Raw genomic sequence first — 27,126 nt, 5'->3', positions numbered from 1 at the left:
CCTCGCAGCCGCTGCTTCGTCTTTTTCCACCCTTTTTAGCTCAAATCAGCCCCCTCCTCCCCTGCCCGCCCCCTGTAAGCCCAGGCCTCTGCCAAAGGAGGAAATATGGGGAAGGAAAAGACCCACATCAATATTGTGGTCATTGGACATGTAGACTCTGGCAAGTCCACCACCACCGGCCATCTCATCTACAAATGCGGGGGCATCGACAAGCGGACCATCGAGAAATTCGAGAAGGAAGCCGCAGAGGTAAGAGGAGGGGGCTTCTCTGGGTCTTTATCCTTCTGACCTTCACATAGGCTGGCCCTCCCTCCCTCCCTCCCTTATCCTGTCTCTCCTTCCTTCTCCCCTCCCTCCTTTCTTCCTTCTTTCCATCCTTTTTTCCACCTCCTTCCTTCTTCCCAGTCCTTCCTTCCTTCCCCATATCCTTCCTTTATTCCCTTCTTCTTTTTTCTTCCCAATCCTTCCCCCACTCCTTCCTTCCTTTTCCCCTCCTTCCTTTTTCCCTTCTCCCTTCTCTCCATCTTTCCCTCTCCTTTCTTCCTTCTTCCCATCTTTCTTTCCAATTTCTTCTTCCCAATTCATTCCTCCTTCCTTCCCTCCCTCTCTCCCTCCCTTCCTTCTTCCCAATCCCTCCCTTCCCATTCCCTCCCTCCCTTCCTTCCTCCCTTCCTTCCTTCCTTCCTTCCTTCCTTCCTTCCTTCATATTTGGGAGAAGCCAACTAGCATAGAAAAAAAGACTTGGCACTCTAAAAAAAAATTCCACTGTAGTTCCTGGCAGAGCAATTTCATTCATTACCCCGTTGTGGCTCCCACTCTTTTTATCCCGATAATATTTGTGTTGCTGGTTCTAAGTTGTTCCCTTGTGTACAAATATTCTCTGTGTTGGATAGGGCTAAAATGAACCACCTCCTCCTATTAGGATGGTAACTATGAGGAGTGCAATTTTCCCTACTGACTCCCCGGATTGAAAACATGAATAATTCATTTTGGGTGCAGAAAACATCCCTGGATCTAAGCAAAAAAGAAAAAAAAAGAGGAGGTAGGAGGTTTTTTTTCACAGCAGGTGGCTTCACAGCTGCCCACTGCAATCTGTAGTAGCCACATCAGATACTATAAATAAAGGAAAGATAAGCCATCCTAGAGAGAAACTCAACTCCTAGCACAGTTTCCTAGATGTTGAAGGAGTTGGCCAATTTTTACTCGACTTTGTAAACTACTTTTCAGCTCTGGGATTTCTGGAGCCTCTTTTCCAAGGACTAACTGGGTCATCACTTCTGTTTAGAACCCAAGATCAGCCAAGGACAATTCGGTGTTGTGGCTTAATTTGAATTGAGCCATATATGTGTTTTTTTTTTTCCAAATTTAAATTAAGCAAGCTCATTCATGGAAGGCGGGATTCAGAACAGTCCTCCGTTAAAGGTGATGTTGATGCTACTACATCTAGCTAATTTCTCTAATTAGCTGTTCAGGAAAACTACTACAGGTAGTAAGACAACATGGACCAACAAAAGATAATACAATAATAATACAATAGCAGAGTTGGAAGGGACCTTTGAGGTCTTCTAGTCCAACCCCCTGCCTAGGCAGGAAACCTTATACCGTTTAAGACAAATGGCTATCCAACATCTTCTTAAAGACTTCCAGTGTTGGGGCATTCACAACTTCTGGAGGCAATTTCTGTTCCACTGATTAATTGTTCTAACTGTCAGGAAATTCCTCCTCGGTTCTAAGTTGCTTCCCTCCTTGATTAGTTTCCACCCATTGTTTCTTGTTCTACCCTCAGGTGCCTTGGAGGTGATGACAGACGTTCCTTTATTTATTTATTTATTTATTTAAATAAAATAAATATTTTAGCTAACTCCCTAAATATTTTTTGTTATCCTTAGAAATATATAGAAACCTATGTACGTATTTGTAAATATGTTCCCTTGGAAATGCGTTTCGTTATAGTTGACCCAGATTCCATCTTCTCTATCAGAGATCTTCAAACTTGGCAACTTTAAGACCTGTGAACTACAACTCCCAGAATTCTCCAGCCAGCATAGCTCTTAAAGTTGCCAGGTTTGGGGCCCCCTGTTCTATATCATCAGCTGAGTTCACACAATATCCTAAACCGTGGTTTGACTAAGTCACCATTGACTAAAACCCCAATCACTCAACCATGAGCTGTGGTCTACAAACCAAGTATTCTCTTAACATGCCAAGCCAAAACTAAACTAAAGGTTTCATGTGAATGGCCTCCTTGCACTTTCCAACTGTAGATGATCCATCTTCTAGTCATCGATGTCTTCCTCTGAGCCACACTTAGCCACCAATCCTGGTTTATAAGCCAAGACATCTGCATAGAAGGGAATTTGTGTATCTCGGATTTAAACTGGGTTCCTTGGTGCTCTCTAAGCTGCGTTGCTTTCTTGCAGATGTTTCACTGCCAAAGTAGATGTTAAGTGCTGCTGGCACTGATGATGTTACCTAGTTTGGTAATGAAACATCTGCAGGAAAACAGCCAAGCTCAGAGAACACCAGGGAATCCACAAGATATCTTGCATTGACTTTATTTATGTATTTGTATCCCACTTTTATTATTTTTACAAATAACTCAAGGGGGTGAACATTACCTACACACCGCCTTCCTCTACCTCCTTTCCCCACAACAACCCTGTGAGGTGGGTTGAGCTGAGAAAGCAACGCGCTAGGCTAAAACCCAAACCAAACGCTTAAGTGTGAAGTTCTTGATGCTTGGTTATTTGCTTGCAAATCTTTCATCTAGGTTGCATCATCAGTTATCCAACATAATCACCTTGATGATGTAACTTAGTTGGGTAATGAAACGTCTCCAAGAAAACAACCGCTCAGAGAACACCAAGGACCCACAGACAATTATGAGCTACAAATATTCTCTTCTAAAGGTTTAAGGTAGTATTTGCAACTTCAGTATTAGACTTCCTGGTGCGTGTAATCTTTTCTCTGCTTTTTATGAAGCTTAAATTCAGGGTAGTGAGAAAACTCCTACATCACCTTAGCCGGAAGAGAGTAGAGTTTATTTTTAATTTTAGAAGAGGCACATATTTAAGCTTGATTCCCTCATTTCTCCCTGATTACTTTCATCTTACGCAGTCCCCTGAAATAAATGTGTATCCTGCTTTTGTAAAGCTTTTAATAAAATGATAATAAATAATCCCCTACGCCAATATTTTGAGTTCCCTGGCAGATGACACGAATTTTGCAGTGTTGCGAATCATCTTTCACCAATCTGAAATTCTGCAGGCTGGGCTTTCTCTTCTCAGCACTTTGCAAGTTTCTAGTCCTTAAGGTTTACAGAGCAGCGCCTGGGGAAAAACAACCCGTGGGTGGCAGCCATATGCAGTGACATCGCAAGAGACCAGAATAGCAAATTAAAAGATAATTTTAGTGCCCAGGAAGCAAGTTCTCAGCGCCACTGCAAAAGTACTTGTTCTTCTTTGCTAAAAGCTGAATAAATTATGCAAAATAGTCCAGCCGCTATTCACATATTTTTTTTAAAAAAAGAACCTAAATTTGTCCTTTATTGGGGCCCAGTTTGTACATCGTTCATGTTTGACGTAGAGCCGCCAAGAGATGGCGCATAACACCGGAAAGGTGTGTGACACAAACCTTTTATTTCTTTGTCTTGCTTTTGCATAATTGCTAGCAAGACGCCGGGGAAGAGCTGTTTTGGCAAAATAAGCCGCCATTTCATAATGTTTGTTTATTAAAACGCAGTTGCACAATTTCGGCTTTTTAGAGAAGAACCAATGGAGGGCAATCCCGCTAAACCCTCCCGAGGATCAATAGTTAATATTTGGGTTGCTTCTCAATTGGAAATAGCTTTTCGTGCTCTGAAAAATTTAAAGCAAAGATCTGCACCTTTGCTTTAAAAATGAAAACATACCGAATGCCAGGAAAACAAATTGATTTTCCCAGTTTGGTTGGTTGGCTTGTTTTCTTGGCGAATTGCTGTTGTTTTACACTGATTTTTACTTTGGATCTAAGTCTGCTTATAGTTAAAACCATATCCTGGTAGAACAGGGGGATTATTTTTCCCATGTTGCAAAGTCAGTTTATATTCTGCTATAAATTAGAAATCAGTAATGATGCCCCCAATTTACAGATATTCTGTATTGTCCAGGCTTAATATGGTCACAAAGATAAGCTAAATTACCATAATTCTGCCCTATTTAGAACCAGTGAACTAGATTATATTTGTTTGATATATTGCTGCTAATGCAGTATGGACTTCAACTCCCAGGATTCCTCAACCTGTGTGTGGGAAGTGGATTCTGGGAGTTGAAGTCCACATATCCTACAGTTGCCAAGTTGGATACACGCATAGAAACCAGGAAGTATTATGTCACTAGTATTATATCTGAATGGCTTACAATGTTGGCTTATTAAGGCAGGAGCAAGCCAAGAGAGGGGATTCTTATCCTGTTTGTTTGTTTGTTTTTTAACAGAGGAGCAATTTTCAGGATATTTCATTTAGTTCTTAAGAAAATAGAAACTCATTCACTAACAATTTTCTATCCAAGTTTATTGATTGATTGATTGATTGATGTCACAAAACTGCACTCCAATGTTTCTCAACTTTGGCCGCTTTAAAAAGTTTGGACATCAGTTCCCAGAATTCCCCAACCAGTGTGGACTTGAACTCCCAGAATTCCCCAGTCAGCATGGTGAACTGAACAACTGAAATTAATTTGCATACTGTATAGATTTGATGGAATTAAAAATTATTTCCAAGACTGTGTATATTAATAATGTCCTTGATTATGTATATAGCATGTTTAGAAGGCAAATTGATGCTAAGATTATGTAGCCTTATTCAGTTAACATTGCTGACTGAGGAATTCTCGGAGTTGAAATCCACATATCGTAAAGTTGTGCCAAGGTTGAGAATCACTGGTTTTTAACCAGGATAACTATTAAAACAAAATGTTCTTGAAGAGGTTAGATCTTATTTTGAAATCTGTCCTTTGGAAGGGGTTAGACCGTATTTATTCTTCTATTTTGCTTAGCCCAACAATCTACCCCTGCCTTGCCATCTGCGCCTCTCATGATCTGTGCCTTTAAGCCAAGCAGGCCTCGGTTTGCCACCTTCCCTGGCATTGCCACCGGGAGCTGCAAGCCGGCTATTAATAGCCAAGTGACTATGCTTTGTGCCTCCATTTTCTGATGCAAGGCTGTGGATTCTTTTTCACTTGATTGCATGTATAGGAAATGGAGGCCGGCTTTAATCATAAGACTTATCAAAGGAAGAGCTGGGGGGAAAAAGGAAGGGAAACAGAGAAGGAAGGAAAAAGAAAGGAAGGAAGGAAAGAAAGAAAAAGGGAAAGACATGTGCAATGAAATACGATGCATGGTTTTAAAAAACAGATGGAGTGATAGTTTAAATGTCCTCTTTCTCTCTCTCTCTCTCTCTGGCTTTGAAAAGGCTTAATCATATGCCTCTTGTTCTTGTGCAGTAAAATGAAGATTTTTTTTCCCCCTTCCAATTTGTCGAACAGAGCTGGCACTGTACGAAGCTAGAAAATACAGCCTCCCATCTTCCCCCCATCCCTGGGCATAGCCAATTGAAAAGCTTCTATCAAAGAGGCTTGTCGTGATACAGCAAAATCTAGCAGGCTCAATTTTCAGTTTATTGTTTGGGATTTTTTTAAAAAAACAACAACAACAACAACAAAATCTCGTGCAATTTAGCCGAGTTCGGCAGCAGGGCCTCTGAAATAATCTGATTGACCCTGAGGTGGAAATTTATCTTTTTATTTCTCTGGGCGGGGTTTCCTTAGATGAAAACTGCATCAAAATAATTTATTCCTCCCCCTCTGTTATGGATGCCGCGTATACAAATTGATCTTCTGGAATTAGAGAATTATTTTCAGCAGTGTTCATTTTCATTTTCATTTTCCCTTTATTTGTATGCCGCCCTTTTCCCTGGGGGGACTCAGGGCGGCTCACAGTTCAAAAAAAAGGGGGGGGGGGGAAGGACAAACAATTTCCAACATACAGACAATACAACATATTAAAAAACACAACAGCCACACAAATTCGAGTGGGGTTAGAGTCTTAACCCCAGGCCAGCCAGGACAGCCAGATCTTTAGGGCGGCACGGAAGGACTGGAGGGTGGTGAGGGTCCGAATCTCCACGGGGAGTTCGTTCCAGAGGGTCGGAGCAGCCACCGAGAAGGCTGCTCATAATGATTATGTAGGCATGTTAAAAAAAAAAGTTAAGATACTCTGGCCTTGTTCAGTGACTGTACAGCACAGGCCTCAATTTACAACCTTTCATTTAGTGGCCATTTGAAGTTACGACAGCATTGGAAAAAAGGTGACTTGTGGCCGTTTTATAACCTTCGCAGCATCCCCGTGGTCATGTGATAAAAATTAGACACTTGGCAACTGACTTATATTTATGACAGTCACAGTGTCCGGGGTCACGTGATCAGCTTTTGTAACATTCCCAAACGGCTCCCGACTAAGCAAAATCAACGCGGGAAGCTGGGTTCACTTAACGACCGTGCGGTTCCCTTAACAACTGTAGTGATTTGCTTGACAACCGGTGCACGAAAAAGGTCATAAAATGAGACAAAGCTCACTTAAGCAGCTGTTCTTGCTCAGCCTTGGAAATTTTGAACTCTATTGTGGTTGCAAGTCAAGAACCCCCTCTAAATCTTTTGATCCCGTTTATCGTAAGAGATTTATAGAAAACTGTTCCAAGCCCTTGGCCTTCTCCCCCTCCCCCTCCCAGGATTGATTTTTCTCAGGGGATAAGCTGGTTGGTGATTTCTGAAATTACCTTCTCCAAATACTGCCATCGGCATATGCTTCGATGAGCCCAGTGGTCCGTTTAAAAAAAAAATCTACAAGTTTCTAGTCCATATGGCCGCAGATAATGGATTATCTCAGTAAAGCCAGAAAGCTGGCCGTGACACAGCGTGCTGCAGAATTTTCTCTTGTCACACCTAGAAAAAGCAGAATAAACTGGATAAAAAATAGTAGATGTGGCATAATGATGGGAAAGGACCAAAATTGGGCGTTTCCCCTAATAATAGATCATTGGTTCATGGCAAAAATGACTTGGTATCATAACACCGACGTCTTTCAGAGGATCGTGCAGCTGGCTTTATTTTGAGCCAGAATTTGCAATTTCTCTCCTATCTTGACTACAAAAGTCCATATTCCCTCCAACAATCTTCTGTGATACAGATGGTCCTCGACTTACGGCTGCAATGGAGCTCTGCATTTCCATTGTTAAGCAAGACAATTGTTAAGTGAGCTTTCCCCTGTTCTACGACCTTGCTTACCACTGTCTCGCTTAGCCATGGAAACTTTGGTCTTGGTTGTGGCCATAAGTCGAGGATTGCCTTTACCAGTGATGGCTAACCCTTTTGGTGACAAGGGCCTAAAGCGTGCGTCCATGTGCAACCCCAAAATGCAATGCATGCATGTGCCCCCCCCCCCTGCCCCATTTTGGCTTCTAGGTTGGTACAGGAGGTCTTCTAAGGCCCCAAATAGGGTATCGTGGGGCACGCACGGACAAACCCCCAAAATGCTATTTGAGCATCTCCCGCACATGCACCCCCCTTCCTGCATGCATGCGCGCATCCCCTGATTGCGCCTCCCCCCCCGCATGCATGGTAGAGACCCAAAGACCAGCTGGCTGATGGGAGGCTCGTGCACATACACGATGGAGCTGGCCTGGGGTGACAGCTGGCGCGCCCGCAGAAAAGGCTCTGCGTGCCACAGGCTCCATCACGGGCCTATACTAAAAGCAACTTAGAACTGAGGAGAAATTTCCTGACAGTGAGAACAATTAATTGGTGGAATAGAAGTTGCCTCCAGAAGTTGTGAATGCTCCAACACTGGAAGTTTTTAAGAAGATGTTGGATAGCCATTTGTCTGAAGTGGTGTAGGGTTTCCTGCCTAGGCAGGAGGTTGGACTAGAAGACCTCCAAGGTCCCTTCCAACTCTGCTATTGTATTGTATTGTATTGCATTGCATTGCATTCAATTCTACTCTGCTCTGCTCTGCTCTGCTCTAGTCTACTCTACTCTACTCTTCTCTATTCTATTTACTCTACTCTATTCTATTCTTCTCTATTCTATTGTACTCTAGTCTATTTATTCTATTCTACTCTACTCTATATTCTATTTACTCTACTCTACTCTACTCTACTCTACTCTACTCTACTCTTGTCTATTCTATTTACTCTACTCTACTCTATTTATTCTATTCTTCTCTACTCTACTCTATTCTATTGTACTCTACTCTATTCTACTCTACTCTACTCTACTCTATATTCTATTTACTCTACTCTACTCTACTCTACTCTACTCTACTCTATTCTATTCTATTCTATTCTAGACAAAGCAGGCAAAAATAGGTACAAACTAAACAGGATGAAAACCCAGTTGACTTACCGTACCATGGCAATGCATCATGCGGGGTTTGCACCTGACTGGGTGAAGCATGTTGTGTGAACTCTAGCTATTGGTGTCAGCTCCTCTGGGAGACCCCACTAGGAAATCAACTGCGCAGGAAGGCTAAATCTGTTTCCATTGAGATCGATTTTAACACAGGTAGTCCTTGACTTTTAAAAGTTCTGTTAGAGACCGTTCAAAGTTACAACGTCCCTGGAAAAAGTGACCAATGACCATTTTTTCACACTTACCACCATTGCAGCCTCCCCAGGGCCACCTGATCAAAATTCGGACGCTTGGCAGCTGACTCACGTTTATGACGGTTGTATTGTCTTGGGGTCATGTCAATCACCTTTTGCAACCTTCTGACAAGGGGTCGGAAAGCCAGATTCACTTACCAGCCAGGTTATTAACTTAATAATTGCAGTGATTCATTTAACAATTGTGGCAAGAAAGGTCATAAAATGGGGCAAAGTTCACTTAACAAATGTTTCACTCAGCAGCAGAAATTTGGGGCTCAATTCTGGTCGTAGGTCGAGCACTATCCCTAACACGATCTTGCCAGTCTGATTTTGCCACCCCTTGTCCTGCACACACACACACACACACACCTTATACACCTGTGAATTCAGGAGATATTAGTCTAACCTGCTTCCAAAGATTATCTGGATATTTGGGACTTTAAAAAAAAAAATTTCAGCCCTTTTCACATAAGGAATCATTTCCGCATATATCTCTGCGTTTTGTTGTGGAGAGAATGAATCTTCTTGCGGCTGTGATGATTACAAACAATTCTCAACTCAGGACCACAATTGGGACCTGTTGTTAAGCTAATCGCTCCAGATGTTAAGTGAATTTGGCTTCTCCCATTAATTTTACTTCTTGGATGCTGGCTAGAAAAGTCACAAAGTGGCAGTCACGTGACCTTGGGATGCTACATCCGTCATAAATACATGTAAGTTGCCGTAGGAATTCCGATCACATGACGCCGTGGAGACCACAATGGTTGTAAGTGTGAAAAATGGCCGTAAGACTCATTCTTTAAAAAAACGGAACAACAGAGTTGGAAGGGACCTTGGAGGTCTTCTAGTCCAACCCCTTGCTCAGGCAGAAAAACCTATACCACTTCAGACAAATGGTTGTCCAATCTCTTCTTAAAAAAACTTCCAGTGTTGGAGCATTCACAACTTCTGGAAGTTTTTCCACGGCTGAAATGTTCTAACTGTCAGGAAATTTCTCCTTTAGTTCCAGGTTGCTTCTCCCCTTGATTAGTTTCCATTCATTGCTTTTTGTCTTGCCCTTTTCCGTGCCATCGTTACTAAATGAATGGTTATAAGCAGGTAGTCCTCAACTCACAACCATGAACTGAGCCCAAAATTGATGTTGTTTAGTGAGACATTTGATAAGTGAGTTCGCTCCACTTTACGACTTGTCTCACCAACATTCATTGAGTGAATCACTGCAGTTCTTAAATGAGTAGCACGGGATTTCCCCATGGACTTCGCTTGTCAGAATGTTGTCCCGTGACTCCGGGACACTGTAATTTTTAATTTACTTTACTGTCATTGTACCTCAGTGAAATGAAATGCCATCTTCAGTGTACATTATAACTATAAAAATACAAACACGAATATCTTTCGCAACCGTCATAAATGTGAGTCGGTTGTCAAGCATCCGAATGTAAGTCAGGTGATTTTTACAAATGAACCAGGGGTGAAATCCTCCCGGTTTGGTCTGGTTTGGCCAAACTGGTAGGGACGATTCTCCCTGGTTCTCTGAACCGGTAGTAAAAAAAAAAATGAAGCTTCTGAGAATTGCGCGGCTCGGCTATGAGCTGTACAATCGTGGGAAGCTTCCCCCCCCCCCCCGTCCCATTTTTAAAGCATTTTCTTCCTGGCTATTCGCCCAAACCAGCAGGAAAAAAATGCTTTAAAAAGTGAAAAAAGGCTGGCCACACCCACCCAGTCACATGACCCCCACCAAGCCACGCCCACAGAACTGGTGGCAAAAAAATGTAGATTTCACCACTGCCTGGGATGCTATCTTTACCCGTCAAAAATACATGTAAGTTGCCATATGAATTTCAATCACATGACCCTGAAATGGCTACAGTGGTTGTAAGTGTGAAAAGTGGCCATAGGTCCCTCTCGTTTAGAATAGAATAATATAGTTGGAAGGGACCTTGGAGGTCTTCTAGTCCAACCCCCTGCTCAGGCAGGAGACGTTATACCATTTCAGACAAATGGATATCCAACATCCTCTTAAAAACTTCCAGTGTTGGGGCAACTTCTGGAGGCAAGTTGTTCCATTGATTAATTGTTCTCACTGTCAGAAAGTTTCTCTTCAGTTCTAAGTTGCTTCTCTCCTCGATTAGTTTCCATCCATTGCTTGTCCGGCTCTTTTCAGTGCCATTGTCACTCAAATGAATGGTTATAAGTCAAGGACTACCTGTTTATTCAAGATTTTTCACTTTACGGGGAACGTCTTACTTTTGAGAGACCCAGCAGCAGAATTCATGGTTTTAGGGACCAGATGCAACTTTCTTGGCTGGGAATTTTCATCTTCATCTTCTAGCGGTACCCAACCTGTTGTTCTCTTTTCTCTTTGCTTTTCCCTACCTGCCAGATGGGAAAGGGTTCCTTCAAGTACGCCTGGGTGCTGGACAAATTGAAAGCCGAACGCGAGCGAGGAATCACCATTGACATTTCCCTCTGGAAGTTTGAGACCACCAAGTATTACATCACCATCATTGACGCTCCAGGCCATAGAGATTTCATCAAGAACATGATCACGGGGACTTCACAGGTGAGAAGGCGGATGGGGGGTAATGGGGGGAGTCAGCAGCAGGTGGCTCCTGAACTCTGCTTTTCCCAACCTGGCATTCTCCAATTGGCTGAGCCCCTGGGGATTTTTGGGAAGCTGGAGGGCAGTGGATTGGGGAAGGGGGCCACAGCATTCTGTATCAGAGTGCGCTAATGCTGGACTATCAATTAGCAATAGCAGTTAGACTTATATACCGCTTCATAGGGCTTTCAGCCCTCTCTAAGCGGTTTACAGAGTCAGCATATCGCCCCCAACAATCCGGGTCCTCATTTCACCCACCTCGGAAGGATGGAAGGCTGAGTCAACCTTGAGCCAGTGAGATTAGAACCGCTGAACTGCAGATAACAGTCAGCTGAAGTGGCCTGCAGTACTGCACCCTAACCACTCCGCCACCTCGGCTCTTCAATTCAGGAAGCACCACCTTACTCCTGCCTCCACGGGTAACGAGGGGTCCTTGGTGCTCTCCGAGCTTGCAGGCGTCTCATTACCCAACTAAGCAACATCATCAGTGTTAGAAGGGAGTGAGGTTGTGGGGCAGGGAGGAGGAGAGGAGAAGGAGGAAGACGACTATCGAGTCCTTGGTGCACTCTGAGCTGGGTTGTTTTCTTGCAGATGTTACATAGATGTTTCAACTATGTAACGTCATCAGTACTAGAACTGAGTGAAATTTGCATGGAGGAGGGAGAGGGAGGATAATGGGGTCCTTGCTGCTCTCTGAGCTTAGTTGTTTTCTTGCAGACATTTCATTGCCCAATTAAGTAACATTATCTGTGCTAGAAGTGAGTGGGGTTTGTGGAAAGGAAGAGGAAGATGATGATGATAGTGTGGTTCTTTTGTGTTCTCCGAGCTTGGTTGTTTCCTTGTCGATAGTTTCATTACTCATTGATAATGCTACCGTATTATCTTGATTGGCAGCTATCCAGAGTCATGTTTTTTTCAACCCGGCAGGGCCTTAAAGGGCCAATGAGGTCCATCCCTTAGCTGGATCCTATCCTGGGGATATAGTCAAAGGGTCAGAGCAAGCGGCAAAGATCTCTGGCAAGGTTTCTTCTCACCTGCAGGGGTCCAATTTCAAGATTTCTGTATGCTTCAGAATAGCATGGAGGGAATCCTTCTAGAAGCTGCTGGTTGTCCTGAGGTTAAATACAAATGCAATAGCAGAGTTGGAAGGGACCTTGGAGGTCTTCTAGTCCAACCCCCTGCCTAGGCAGGAAACCCTATACCGTTTCAGACAAATGGCTATCCAGTCTCTTCTTAAAAGACTTCCAGTGTTGGGGCATTCACAATTTCTGGAGGCAACTTCTGTTCCACTGATTCATTGTTCTAACTGTCAGGAAATTTCTCCTTAGTTCTAGATTGCTTCTTTCCTTGATTAGTTTCCACCCATTGCTTCTTGTTCTGCCCTCAGCTGCTTTGGAGAATAGCTTGCCCCCCTCCTCTTTGTGGCAGCCTCTCAAATACTGGAATATTGCTATCATGTCACCCCAAGTCCTTCTTTTAATTAAACTAGACACACCCAGTTCCTTCAACTGTTCGTCATGTGTTTTAGTTAACAACAACCCTTGTCTCCTCAAAAGAATAACAGCCGGAAGGAACCTCGGAGATCTTCTAGTCCAACCCCAAGCAGGAGACCTTATACCATTTCAGACAAATGGCTGTCCAGTCTCATTTTAAAGCCTCCAGTGATGGAGCACTCACAACAGTGATGGGATATGACCAGTACGCCCCAGTACAGGCGTATCGGTGCCTGCTGGAAGCACCAAGTACCGTTCCGGTACGGTGCTCCGGAGGCCCCCCCCCGCCCTTCTTACCGATATTTGAGCCGATCGGGGATTCCTCGTATGGTGCCTGCACGACGCTCCGCCGAGCAGCTGGAGTGTCAGGGGCAGTAAGTACGCGTCCGTGCGCTGCAAGGGTGCATGTGGTGTATGGTGTATGGAGCCGAGGTGGCGCAGTGGTTAAATGCAGCACTGCAGGCTACTTCAGCTGACTGCAGCTCTGCAGTTCGGCTGTTCAAATCTCACCGGCTCAGGGTTGACTCAGCCTTCCATCCTTCCGAGGTGGGTAAAATGAGGACCCGGATTGTTGTTGGGGGCAATATGCTGACACTGTAAACCGCTTAGAGAGGGCTGAAAGCCCTATGAAGCGGTATATAAGTCTAACTGCTATTGCTATTGCCCGGCCCCATTGCACCGTACCGGTTGCACCGGGATCCGGAACCCACCACTGACTCACAACTTCTGGAACCAAGTTGTTGCGAGTGCTCTGCACCGCTTGTAGACAAGGCCCCCATCCTGTTGGGTTGTGTTAGGTGTAGGACAACATGCAGACTTAATTTTCCATGCAGGTAGTCCTCGGCTTAACAACCACAATGAAGCCCAACCTTTCTGTTGCTAAGCAACAGAGTTGTTAAGTGAGCTCCCCCTAATTTTGCAACCTTTCTTGTCACTGTTCTTCAGTGAATCCCTGCAGTTGTTAAGGCAGTAACAATGTTGTTAAGTGAATCTGGCTTCCCATTGCTTTTGCTTGTCAGAAGGTTGCAAAAGGAGGTCACATGACCCCAGGCCACTGTAACCGTCATTAATACATGCCAGTTGCCAAATGTCTGAATTTTAATCACGTGACCGGTCATAAGTTTTTTTTGTTTTTTTTTAAAAGAACATACGTCACTTTTTTCAGTGCCGTGGTAACTTTGAACAAACTGTTGTAAGTTGAGGACTACCTGTATTGGGTATTATCTATATCAGTGGTAGTCAACCTGGTCCCTACCGCCCACTAGTGGGCGTTCCAGCTTTCATGATGGGCGTTGGGGGTTTGCTGTAACTCTGCTTTATAAATTTTATAAAGTTACTTCCCTACTTTATAAATCACCATTACTGTGGAACCGGTGGGTGGTTAGAAAGTTTTACTACTAACAGAGATACAAAAGTGGGCAGTAGGTATAAAAAGGTTGACTACCCCTGATCTATATGACCGCTTACAGACTTGATGTTCTATATTTTGGCAAACCACGAAGCCCTTTGTAGACGGCGAAATCTTTACGAATACCATATTCTTGGGACTATAAGACGTACCGGAGTATAAGACGCACCAAGATTTTGAAGAGGTAAATTTAAAAAGTATTTGCACTCTGCAGGCCTCCCAAACCCTCTGCACACTTCATTTTTTGTGGAAAAAAAAAAACGGGGCGTGCAGAGAATTTGAGAGGCCTGCAAAGTGCTCCTGAGGGCTGAAGGGGGCCAAAAATGAGCAAAAAACGGGTCCGTTTTTTTGCCCCCCAAAAAGACCATGCACAGCCTTTAGGAGGCTTGTAGAGTGCTCCTGGGGGGTAAAAAAACGAGCAAAAAAACCCGGCCCATTTTCCACTTATTTTTGCCCTCCCCAGCCCACAGGAGCACTTGTGCAAGCCTCCCAAAGCCTATGCACGTCCATTTATGTGAAGGAGGCGGGGTTTTGGGAGGCCAAAAATGCTGTATTCAGTGTATAAGACGCACCCAGATTTTCACCGTTTGGGTGGGGAGGTGTGTCTTAGACACTGAAAAATACGGTACGTTTCAAGCATGTCTTAATTTCTTCCCTCCCCCAAGAATTCAAAGGCTGGTTACTCCCAACAGCTCATCTCCTATTCATAGAATCCAGGGGACAAGTGGGGTTTTAGGTATCAATCCCTTATTTTTAGAATTCATTGAGTTACAAGGGAAAGGTTAGGATGGGTTGAGAAGCACCTTGGGTGAACCATTGAGAGAAAGCACACAAAATGGCCGTGCTCGGCGCTATTTTGGAGGGGGAAGGCCATTGAAAACATGTTGGCATCTAGAATATGTACATTTTTTTCATTGCTGTGGAACGTATCGCTGTTACTCCTACCATATTAACTTGACATGCAGTCCTCGACTTAACAACAGTTCATTTAGTGACCGTTCAAAGTTATAACAGCTCTGAAAAAAAGTGACTTACGACCGTTGCTTGCACTTATGACCGTTGCCGCCTCTTCATGGTCACGCGATCCAAATTCTGGTGCTTGGCAACGGACTCGTAGCTGTGACGGTTGCAGCGTCATGCGGCAAAATCAGCGTGGAAGCGAGATTCACTTAACGACCCTCTTAACTAACTTAAGAACTGCTGTTCTTCAGTTAACAACTGTTGCAAGAAAAGTCGTAAAATGGGGTGCAGTTCAAATGTCTGTAGCAAATGACATTAACAAATGTCTCGCTTAACAGCAGACATTTTAGGCTCAATTGTGGTCGCAAATCAAGGACGACCTTATATTTCTCCTATCGTCGCTGTGGAAAATATCGGTGCTATTCCTATTATATTTCCATTCGTGGACTGGAAAGGAATGTAATATTCTCAAATATTCCTTAACAGTGATATTAAAATATTTAAAATGAATAAAAAACCTGTTCAAATAGGACATGGTATGCCAAAATTCAAAGTAGTAGAAGGTTTTGTAGGTTTACACACACACACACACACACACACACACACACACACACACAGACGGATGGACGGAATGGAAAGTGCCTCACAGGACCAGATAAGTGGTAAATCTTAGAGTGGCAGGAAATGCATCACAAAACAATAGAGATGAATGTATGTGTGTGTACATACATACACACCAGTGGTGGGTTCCGGATCCCGTTACAACCGGTACGGTGCAACGGGGCCGGGCGCCCATGAATGCACATGCACAGCACGCATGCAGTGTGCGCATGTGTACTTACTGTTCGGTGGAGCATTGTGCAGGCGTTGTATGCTCCGTGTCCGGAAGTCCCGATCGGCTCAAATACCAGTAAGGACAACGGGCGGGCGGGCAGGCGGGCCCTCGGAGCACCATACTGGATCCCTACCTGGTGCTCCCAGCAGGCACCAGGTTGTATCCCACCACTCACACACACACACACACACGGCTTGTATAGAGTATTTAACATTGTCTTCTGGCAAATCGACTTCACCCCTCCCTTAATGTCCCTCCCGCAGGCCGACTGTGCCGTCCTGATCGTAGCTGCTGGCGTAGGGGAATTCGAGGCGGGCATCTCCAAAAACGGGCAGACCCGCGAACACGCCTTGCTGGCCTACACGTTGGGCGTCAAGCAGCTCATCGTCGGCATCAACAAGATGGACTCCACGGAGCCGCCCTACAGCGAGAAGCGGTACGATGAGATCGTCAAGGAAGTCAGCGCCTACATCAAGAAGATCGGCTATAACCCGGCCACCGTCCCCTTCGTTCCCATCTCTGGCTGGCACGGCGATAACATGCTGGAACCATCTCCCAATGTAAGTTTTTTTAGCGGGGTGGGCAATTCCGGGAGGGAGCTCCCGTTTCGAGTTTGCTTCGGGGCTTGGCTACATCTGAATGGTTACCCGTAAAGAGTTTTTAAAAATTAAAGGTGGCCTTAGAAAGATTGCAGTCTTTGCTTTTCAGAAAGACCCCAAATCCTGCTCAGTCTCTGAGTAACAGATTTGGAAGGGACCTTGTAGATCATCTAGTCCAACCCACCCCCCACCCCCAAGCAGGAGACCCTACACCATTTCTGACAGATGGCATTCCAGTCTCTTCTTAAAAGCCTCCAATGATGAAGATCCCACAACTTCTGAAGGCAACTTCTGTCCCATTGGTCGATTGTCTCTCAAGCCTTTTCTTTGAATGGGAAAATACATTTGCACTTCAGGTAGCTCAATAATTCTAGAGACTTATGAGTGCAAGTATTCTTCACCACCCCACTTGATGAAAAAGAGAGCCAGTTTAATACAGTGGCTAAGGTGCTGGCCTAGAAACCAGGTACTGTGAGTTTTAGTTTGGCTTTAGGCATGAAAGCTGGGTGGATGACTTTTGGCCAATCTCCAGGAGACAGTGAGTTCTAGTCCCACCTTAGGCATGAAAGCCGGTTGGGTGACTTTGGGCCAGTCATCAGGAGATGGTGAGTTACAGTTCCAATTTAGGTAAGATATCCTGCTGTGGGTGATTTTGTGCCAATCCAGAAATGGGTTTCTACGGTTCGCACTGGTTCGAGGGGGTGCGCGAAGTGAACTAGTACCAACGCTGGTAGGAATCCACCCCTGGGCTAGTCCCTCTCTCTCTCTGCCCAACTCCAACCCATCTCCCAAAGTTGTGGGGAAAATAGGAGAAATGATTTTCAGATATGTAATACTTCTTTGAGTTACTTATAAATTAATAAAGGTGAGTTTTAAAAAGTCTAATAAATGACCAAAATAAATGGCTTTAAACAAGTGTTTATGATTCTCTTAAAAGCTACCAGAAAGGGGCTTGAAAAAGAGAGATTCCTTCAGTATATGAGGGAAAAGCCCTCATTTAAAAAAAAATGATTTGCACCAGTTTAAGCAGCATTGGAGCAAGGGGATTCAACAGGGAATTCACGTTGCCCTTTGTGGCAACATAATCACTCCAGGCTAATTCCTCTCTTGACTCCGCCCCCAGGATCTGCGTGTCCTTATCCTACAGGAATTCCTGGCAGCTTGGCATTCAGCCAAGTCAGCCATCAAGACACTTGTAGACATAAGCCACATTTACCCTCCATTCAAAAGAGACATTAAAAACGCTAAGAAGAAAACAAATGAATATATCTCCACCATCACCAATCACCCAGATAAGCAGGGATTAATGCCAGACAAACAATCAAGCAGAAAATAATACTCTAATCAAGGAGAAAACCCGCACCCCACCAACACTTGCAGGTCAATCCACTGTATATAAACGAGCAAACCCTACACTCGCTTGCGATCATGTTGCTGCTTTTCCCTACTTTATATTACATTGTGCTGATTTGTATCCCTTGTTTAGAAATTTCAATATCAGTTACCTACGTATTAATAAAAAGAAAGCAATGGCTTCCCTCTTTGGGGGGGATGAGTCTGTGTTCCTGCATGGGAAATTTGGATTGTACAGTGGTGGGCCCCTCTCAAAATCACCCTCTTGGCCATTTTGTCGCTTAGATGCCTTGGTTCAAAGGATGGAAAGTGGAGCGCAAAGAAGGCAACGCCAGCGGGGTCTCCCTCCTGGAGGCTCTGGATACAATCCTGCCCCCGACTCGCCCTACAGACAAACCTCTACGCTTGCCTCTTCAAGACGTCTACAAAATCGGAGGTAACATCTTCTGGGGGAAAGCCCATCTTTGGTTGGTCCTAACCCTGACATTTTAAGTTTCTGCAGGCTGCACCTTATTGCAAAAGTTAGCAACGCACTTCTGCAGGCCAGCAAGCAGGACTCCAAATATTATTATTCACAGACTCTCCAACATTAAACACTCACTCAAAAGAAAAATGGAATTATGACATTGCAAAGCTTTGTGAATGTTGGTTTTGTTTTTAATATGTTGTCTTTGTCTCGTTTTCCCCCTTTCCCTTGTCTTTTGTGAGCCGCCCGGAGTCCTCCGGGAGTGGGCGGCATACAAGACAAATAAATAAATAAATAAATAAATTTGTTTCGACTAGACATTATAAAAAAGAACATGGGCATCTATGGAGATTTCAGTCATTCCATTGTATCTCCATTTTATTTTATTTTATTTTTTAAAAAAATTGACACGTGAGATTGGGCAGAACTGCTTGTTTTTTTTCTAGGTTTTTTTTTTTTTTACTTCACCTGGGATTGTTGCTGGCTTCTCCCTCCGTGAATTTGGAAGCAACATTTTGTGTACTTCCCGAGCCTCAAATAATTCCTTTTTGCAAGAAGCAAGTGTATAAAATCAAGATAAAAGGAGTTTTGTACTCTTCTTGCAAACTTTGAAGAATAGAAATAACTATTCTATTGTTATTCAGATGCAGAGAAAAGGCATCACAAATAGTCCTTGACTTACGACCGGTCCGTCGTTTAGCATTTACTTTTAATTTTTGCTAAAATACACCCATTGTGGACTATTGACTTAAAGACTGCCACAGAAAAGCCCATAAAACAGGTACCATCATGTGGTGACCCACTTAACAACAAGGCCTTTGGCCTAATTCCAGAGTCAGTTATGGTGAAAAGTCAAGGACTTCCTGTAATTCATGAATGAGCTAACTAGTATGTATGGAAACGTCAAAAAACAACTTACGAACTTGTTGTTATTTAAATGCTTTAAATAAGTGTCATGGATCTCAAGTAAAAGTACAGTAAAGAAAGGAACAATATAGAGACTTGTGATTAGAATAAACAATATTAGTGATTAATAGAGGAGAATGTTAAATATATCCCCCTGAATCACGAGATGGGCAGCAAATACATTTGAGATATCTATAACTGTCTGTCTCTGTCTGTCTATAATCCATCTATCATCTATCTACCTATCTATTCTATTCTGTTCTATCTAGAAAATATGGATTCTAGAAAATATGGATTCTAGAAAATATGGATTCTAGAAAATATGGATTCTGATTTCTCAAACAATTTTTCTCACTTCTACATTTCTCCTTCATTACAAGCAAATTATTTAGCCCTTTGTCTTTAATGTGCCAATTGTATGAAGGAACTTTCATAGAGTTCATAGAGCCGAGGTGACGCAGTGGTTAAATGCAGCACTGCAGGCTACTACAGCTGACTGCATTTCTGCAGTTCGGCTGTTCAAATCTCACCAGCTCAGGGTTGACTCAGCCTTCCATCCTTCCGAGGTGGGTAAAATGAGGACCTGGATTGTTGTTGGGGGCAATATGCTGACTCTGTAAAACCGCTTAGAGAGGGCTGAAAGCCCTATGAAGCGGTATATAAGTCTAACTGCTATTGCTATTGCTACTTTATAAAATAAAGCGATTTCTTTATGTACATTTGTACAGCACTTTATTAGAATCTACAACAGAATTTGCTGCTTGTAAAATAAGTCTTAACTTCTAATCACATTGTTCCAAGAAGCTGAAGAAGCTTCTTGGAATGCAAGCGAAACATCTTCAAAGAAAAATCAGAAAGTCCAGTGGCCTCTTGAAAAAGCATCTTTGGGGCAACCTGGGTGACTGAGAATCTCCATAGACTTCTAATCACATCATTTAGAGCCAAGGTGGCGCAGTGGTTAAATGCAGCACTGCAGGCTACTGCTAGATCAGCAGTTCAGCGGTTCAAATCCCACCGGCTCAGGGTTGACTCAGCCTTCCATCCTTCCGAGGTGGGTAAAATGAGGACCCAGATTGTTGGGGGCAATATGCTGACTCTCTGTAAACCGCTTAGAGAGGGCTGAAAGCCCTATGAAGCGGTATATAAGTCTACTACTGCTATTTAAATGCTGTTTTTCCCCATGAAAAAATTAAAAATTAAAACATTTGTATTCTGTGACAACAGCCACCAAAACCGGGGTCCTTCCGGATGTGCAGGCTAATGCTACAGATGGAACAAAGAAGATGGGAATTGAAGATCAACTTTTTTCCTATGTATTTGAGACTCCACATTCCTATGTATTTGAGACTCCACATGGTGGCTGTTGTGTTGATCTGACCTTCTTTGTGGCCGTTCACAGGTATCGGGACTGTCCCCGTGGGCCGTGTGGAGACAGGGATTCTCAAGCCTGGCATGGTGGTCACTTTTGCCCCCGTGAACATTACCACCGAGGTGAAGTCGGTTGAGATGCACCACGAGGCCTTGAGCGAAGCTCTGCCAGGAGACAACGTTGGCTTCAACGTCAAGAACGTGTCCGTGAAGGACATCCGCCGGGGCAACGTCTGCGGGGACAGCAAATCGGACCCGCCTCAGGAAGCGGCCCAGTTCACTTCTCAGGTGAGCAGAGGGCGGCCATTTTGAAGAGCTGCGTCATCGGATCCTAGCTGTCGGGAGCAACAACCAGAGTCATTTCTGGATAGCGAAAGCCAGTTAACTTTATTGTCTAGCACCTATGTGACAAGAATCTCTCTCTTGCCTTCCCCTGGGAATGACCCAGATAAGGATTCATGGCTCTTGGGGGAAAGAAACGTACGTTCTTTGCAGCTATGCAAGGATTCCAAGCTAGGCTCTCACTTGATCCCTCCTTCTTAGCCTAGCTGGCAGTTTCCCATGACTAATTTTGGGGGCTATATTTGTATCCCGCCAGGGAGCAAATAGTGACCGTGCTCTTACGACGTGTTTAGTCAAATCTGGTACAAGTAGTCCTCGACTTAACGACCACAGTGCGGACCAGAATTTTGGTCATAGGTTGGTGTGGTTGCAAATCAAGTCATCACATGACTGGGCCCAGTTTTGCAACCATGTTTATGATGGTCGTAAAGCGAACCGTCAGGGTTGTGAAGCAAACGATGTGGTGATTAAGCAAAGCCACGGTTTGCCACAGGCTGTTTGCAAGGATACGTTTTAGGACGCCTAAACCCCTGGGTGGTTTTTGCTGGAAAAAAATTACATTCAAAGTTTTCCTGAAGATGCTTTTTTCAGGAGGCAACTGGACTTTCTTGTTTTTTTCTTTTGAAGATGTTTCACTTCTCATCCAAGAAAGCTTCTTCGGTTCTGACTGGATAGTGGGGAATGGAAGGATTTATACTCCTTACAGACAACTGGTCATTTGCATCCTTTTAGAGTAGAATTTCTCAACCTGGGCAAGTTTAAAATGGATGGACTTCAACTCCCAGGATTCCCCCGCGAGCCACCTATCTTAAACTTGGTTTTGCTGGCTGGGGAATTCTGGGAGTTGAAGTCCACCCACCTTAAAGTTGCCCAGGTTGAGAAACACTGTTTTAGAGGGTCGTTGAGGCCACTTGGAAGTTTATCTGTGTCACTACGGTGGCCCTGAGGGGACAGATAAACCTCCGACTGGCCTCAGTGACTCTCTAAAAGAATGCAAATGACCAGCTGTCTCCAAGGAATACAAATCCTTCCATTCCCCATCACCCAGTCAGAACTGAAGAAGCTTTCTTGGATGACAAGTGAAACATCTTCAAAAGAAAAGAAAAAACAAGAAAGTCCAGTTGCCTCCTGAAAAAAGCATATTTTGGAAAACTTTGAATGTAATTTTTTCCGCAGCAAAAAACAACCCAGATGTTTAGGCGTCCTAAAACGTATCCTTGCAGACATGGCTGGCTGAGGAATTCTGGGAATCAAAGTGTTGATACGTCTAATATTTAGGAGAAGAGAGGAGAAGCTGGAAGGGACCTTGGAGGTCTTCTAGTCCAGCCCCCTGCTTAGGCAGGAAACCCTACACCACTTCAGACAAATGGGTATCCAACATCATCTCAAAGTAGCCAAGGTTGAGAAACAATGACGTACAACACATTCACAATTAAAACCACAAAATGGAACAACAGCACAAATGAAGGATACAAAAAAAATAAATAGATCCAAGAATGCAGGAGAACACAGTCATTTAAGCATCACATGACCATGATCCAGGCTAATTTGGTCATTTCTTTTTCTTTTTGGCAAACAGGTGATCATTTTGAACCACCCTGGACAGATCAGCGCTGGCTATTCTCCCGTCATTGACTGCCACACCGCCCACATTGCTTGCAAATTCGCCGAGCTTAAGGAGAAGATCGACCGACGTTCTGGCAAGAAGCTGGAAGACAATCCCAAATCGTTGAAATCTGGAGACGCTGCGATTGTGGAGATGATCCCTGGCAAACCTATGTGTGTTGAGAGCTTCTCCCAATATCCACCCTTAGGTGAGATGCTGGCTCCTCTTAATAGCGATAGCACTTAGGCCAGTGTTTCTCAACCTTGGGGACTTTAAGTCTTGTGGACTTCAGCTCCCAGAATTCCCCAGCCAGCTATGCTGGCTGGGGGATTCTGGGAGTTGAAGTCCACAGGACTTAAAGTCGCCAAGGTTGAGAAACACTGACTTAGAATTATATGCCGCTTCACAGGGCTTTACAGCCCTCTCTAAGCAGTTTACAAAGTCAGCTTCTTGCCCCCAACAATCTGGGTCCTCATTTTACTGACCTCGGAAGGATGGAAGGCTGAGTTGACCTTGAGCCAGTCAGGATCGAACTCCAGACTGTGGGCTGGGTGGGCGTGGCTATGTGCTCATGTGACTGGGTGGGCGTGGCCATCTTTGATGTCACTCACATCAAGGTGCTACTCGCCCCTCTCCTCCCAGCCACTCCTCGCCTGCCCGCCTGGGCTCCTTATGCCCCCAACAGGAATCAGTTGTTGGAGCTAAGTAGCCACCACGAGAAAGAGTTGGCAAACAGCTCAGTTCAAATTGGATCTGACCAAGAAGGAGGCTCAGCAGAAGCACCTCACTGAGGACTACGAGCAGAGGCTTTCCAAGCAGAGGGAAGACCTGCGGGAGTGCAAGGCCAGGTATTGGTGCCTGGAGGCTCAGCGGGCTGAGATGGTCAGCCGATTCCAGGCCATGATGCAGTCCCCCTGGAACGAGACCTTCTGGCTCTTTGCCACCAGGGGTACTTCCCTCCAGCCTTCACCCAAAGCCCCCCACCAGGAGGCTGAAGCAGACCCAAAGTCGGAATTTCTGCCCCCCTCCGACCCCACAAAAAGACCCCAAAGGGGGAGACTCTCTACATCAACACATTCATTGCACGTATCCATCCCAGGGGCCATAATTTGAGGAGCCCTGATTTAGTGCAATATAAAAAATGCAAATAATTTTCTGCGGGCCACCCAAACTTTCTCGCGGATCATCAGTGGTCCATGGACCACCGGTTGGTGACCGCTGCCTTAGACCGTACTTGTCAGACCCTCCCGATTTAAATGACCAGATTTTAAATCTGCCCCTTTCAACGACCTTAAAGCATTCAAGATCCTGATAGGACTTGAGATTGGATTAGATTTGCAAGAAGGGTGAACCAGGTCGAGGTTTAGCGTAAGGACAAGCAAGGTTCTGAGATAATGGGGATGCGAAACGCTAGGATCTTTTGAGATTTGACATTTACTGTATTTTTTGGAGTATAAGACGCACCTTTCCCCCCGCCCAAAAAAGAGGATGGAAATCTGGGTGCGTCTTATACACTGAATACAGCATTTTTGGCCTCTCGAAACCCTGCCCTGTGCATCCCGTTGTTGTTTTCTTCCCCCCAAAAAGGGACACGCAGAGTGTTTGGGAGGCCTGCAATGGGAGGGCAAAAATGGGCCTATTTTTCACAAAAAACAGGCTGACTTTGCCCTCCTGAGCCCCCAGGAGCAATCTGCAGCCTCCCAAACTCTCTGTATGCCCCGTTTTCATGAAAAATGGGCCGTTTTTTTGCCTTCCCACAGCCTTCAGGCGCACTCTACAGCCTCCCACATCCTTTGCACACCCCTTTTTTGAAAAAAAAACACCAAACGGGCCTGTTTTTCACCTCCCCCCCCCCCACGTTGCATTTTTGACCTCCCTGGCCCCCAGGAGCACTTTGCATGCCTCTCAAACTCTCTGCATGCCGTGTTTTTCACAAAAAACGAATTTTTAAAATTTACCTCTTCAAAATCTTGGTGCGTCTTATACTCCGGTGCGTCTTATAGTCCGAAAAATATGGTAGGTCAAATTCAGAGGGATTTTTATTTTAAAAAAAATTAAAATGGGAGTCCCTGGACAGGAGCTCAACACTGCTTGACGGCCACCTTACAACATTGGGAATTTACAGTGTTGCCCCCAAGTCCTAAACACCCTTCCCTTCAAGGCTGCCTCTTGAACTCCTGCTATTTATAGGTAGTCCTCGACTTATGACTTATCGACTGCTTGAAGTTGCAGTGGCACTGTAGTGACCAATGGCCAGTCCTCAAACGTACAACCAAAGCAGCAGCATTCCCCACGGTCACATGATTGAAATTTGACTGCTTGGCAACCGGCGTTATTTAATGACGGTTGCATTGTCCCGGGGTCGTGTGATCGCCATTTGCGACTTTCCTATCCGTCTTCCAACAAGCAGAGTCAATGGGAGAAGCCGGATTCACTTAATGACCGTGCGAATCATTTTAACAACGGCTGCGATTCCCTTAAAAACAACGGCAAATATATATACAGTTAAGTGGGGCACCACTTAACTTAGCAACTGTCTCGCTTAGCAATGGAAATTCTGGGCTTAATTGTGGTCGTAGGTCGAGGCCTATAACAGAATTTGGAAGACCTGCCCAAGTTGCTAGATAAGCAAAACCGAGGTTGGGTTAGTTTGAAGTTTCTTTTCTGGTGCTTTCTCAAAGTTGCGTGTCCTCTTTTCTGCAAAACTCCCTTTCACGGATCCTCCTTTTCCTCTCTTGAGTCCCAAGGCCAGTCTGCGTTCTTTTCAGACACACACGCAAGCACACAGTGTTCTGACCTAGGCTTCCCAAGATCATCCCGATGAAACCTCTTTTATTTAGGTTAAAGGGAATTCCTCTCCAGCAAAGTCCCGGCCAACAGTCTTTCATGAGATTTCACAACTACAGACCTTTATCAGGCTTGGAGAGCTGGCCAGGCCGATATCTTCTAAACTCCACTCTGTAGCAGACAATTACTTGGCAAGAAGTCAGGAACAGATCTTCTCTGTTGCCGCTCCGGCCATATGGAATGAGCTGCCCCCGGAGATCCGGGCCCTCCCCACTCTCATGGCCTTTCGCAAAGCCATTAAAACCTGGCTTTTCCGGCAGGCCTTTCTGATTGGGTGTTTGTTGTCTTTCTTTTTTAACTTCGTGTGTCCTATTGTTTTTAAGTCTTTTTCTTTTTAATTTCTTTTTATTCTGTAAGCCGCCCGGAGTCCTTGGGGATTGGGCGGCATAGAAATCAAATAAACTCAACTCAACCCGAATGAATTGAACTCATGGTCTCCTGCAAACTCCCCTCCCCTTTTCACTCCTCTTTATTCCCTCTGGGAGGGGCCATTCACCATCCACCTGTGGCTTTACTCCCGAGTCAGCCCTTGTTCCTTAGCAGCTCTGCTCATGCGCACACTGGGAACAGGCTCCAGCTGTTCTTCTGCCCCACTGATCTCCAACTCTGAAGGCAGCTGATAACTGTCGGATGGCCCTGGCCCCCTCTCTGCCTCCGACACAGAGCTCTCGTCCGAGCCTTCCCCAGACTCCAGGACTAGCCCAGGTTCCTCCCCAACCTCCTCACTGTCCGAATCTGCTGCCAGCTCCACTGGTGGGCCACCGCCACACACACAAACCCCCACACACGTGCACACACACCAGGCATGACACAGCCTTGCTTTGAGTGGGGGATGACAACGGAGGGGGCTGTTCTAACTCCTGCTGCCGTTTTTTCCAGGTCGCTTCGCCGTACGCGACATGCGGCAGACCGTGGCGGTGGGCGTGATCAAGAACGTGGAGAAGAAGAGCGGCGGGGCTGGCAAAGTCACCAAGTCCGCACAGAAAGCCCAGAAGGCTGGCAAATGAATCGTGGGTACCCCGTGCCTCGCCCAGCACCCATCGACCCGACCCGGATGCTGTCATCTTCCCCCCGAGGCGCATGTCTACACATCCGCTTGTAAAAGTTTGTACGTCAACGACTGGATGCTCACTATTAAGGTCCAGTGGAAGTTCTTTAAAAGGAAAAGCATGTCCCAGCGTTCGTGAGCCTTCGTGTTCAATTTTACCAATAAAACTGGTACAACATCCCACCCCGACGTCCTCTTGCCATCCTCTTATATGCCTGTAATGTCTGCGTGGCGGACAGAGAGGTTTAGTCCTTTTTTGTGGCCAGTCCTTTCTCGGGGTGGAGGGGTGGGTTGCATTCACACAATACCCCTAAGCATCCTTAACAACAACAAAAAAGGAAGCACTAAGAACACTCACATCCACACTGACAGGGCAAGCCACTTACTGTATTTTTCAGCATATAAGACGCACCCTTTTCCCTCAAAAAAGAGGCTGAAAATCTGGGTTCGTCTTATACACTGAATGCAACATTTTTTTTTGCCTCCCGAAACCCTGCCCCGTTTCACCAAAATGGCCATGCAGAGCTCATGGGAGGCTTTTAGAGTGCTCCCGGGGGCTAGGGAGGGCAGAAATTCCCCCCCCCAGCCCCCAGGAGCACTCTATAAGCCTAAAGGC

General features: G+C 45.0%; 1 protein-coding gene across 1 annotated transcript; it reads left to right on the top strand.

Moving 5' to 3' along the window:
- Positions 1-26,691, top strand: EEF1A2 (eukaryotic translation elongation factor 1 alpha 2). Its single transcript, XM_032217304.1, has 7 exons — positions 1-249; positions 11,061-11,240; positions 16,239-16,535; positions 18,213-18,363; positions 20,699-20,955; positions 22,589-22,823; positions 26,342-26,691. Exons 1-7 carry the CDS (start codon positions 106-108, stop codon positions 26,467-26,469), a joined length of 1,392 nt encoding a protein of 463 aa, XP_032073195.1. The 5' UTR covers positions 1-105; the 3' UTR covers positions 26,470-26,691.
- The last annotated feature ends 435 nt before the right edge of the window (positions 26,692-27,126 follow it).

Source organism: Thamnophis elegans, chromosome 5, assembly GCF_009769535.1.
Source record: "Thamnophis elegans isolate rThaEle1 chromosome 5, rThaEle1.pri, whole genome shotgun sequence".
NCBI lineage: Eukaryota > Metazoa > Chordata > Lepidosauria > Squamata > Colubridae > Thamnophis > Thamnophis elegans.
This window is presented reverse-complemented; position numbering and strand designations above follow the sequence as displayed.

What these genes read in the sequence shown, in the direction of transcription:
- EEF1A2 (XM_032217304.1), top strand. Translation starts at nt 106, where the DNA reads ATGGGGAAGGAAAAGACCCACATCAATATTGTGGTCATTGGACATGTA. An exon ending in TGCTGGAACCATCTCCCAAT is followed by an intron (nt 16,536 to 18,212) that starts GTAAGTTTTTTT and finishes TTTGTCGCTTAG; the next exon opens with ATGCCTTGGTTCAAAGGATG. An exon ending in CTCCCAATATCCACCCTTAG is followed by an intron (nt 22,824 to 26,341) that starts GTGAGATGCTGG and finishes CGTTTTTTCCAG; the next exon opens with GTCGCTTCGCCGTACGCGAC.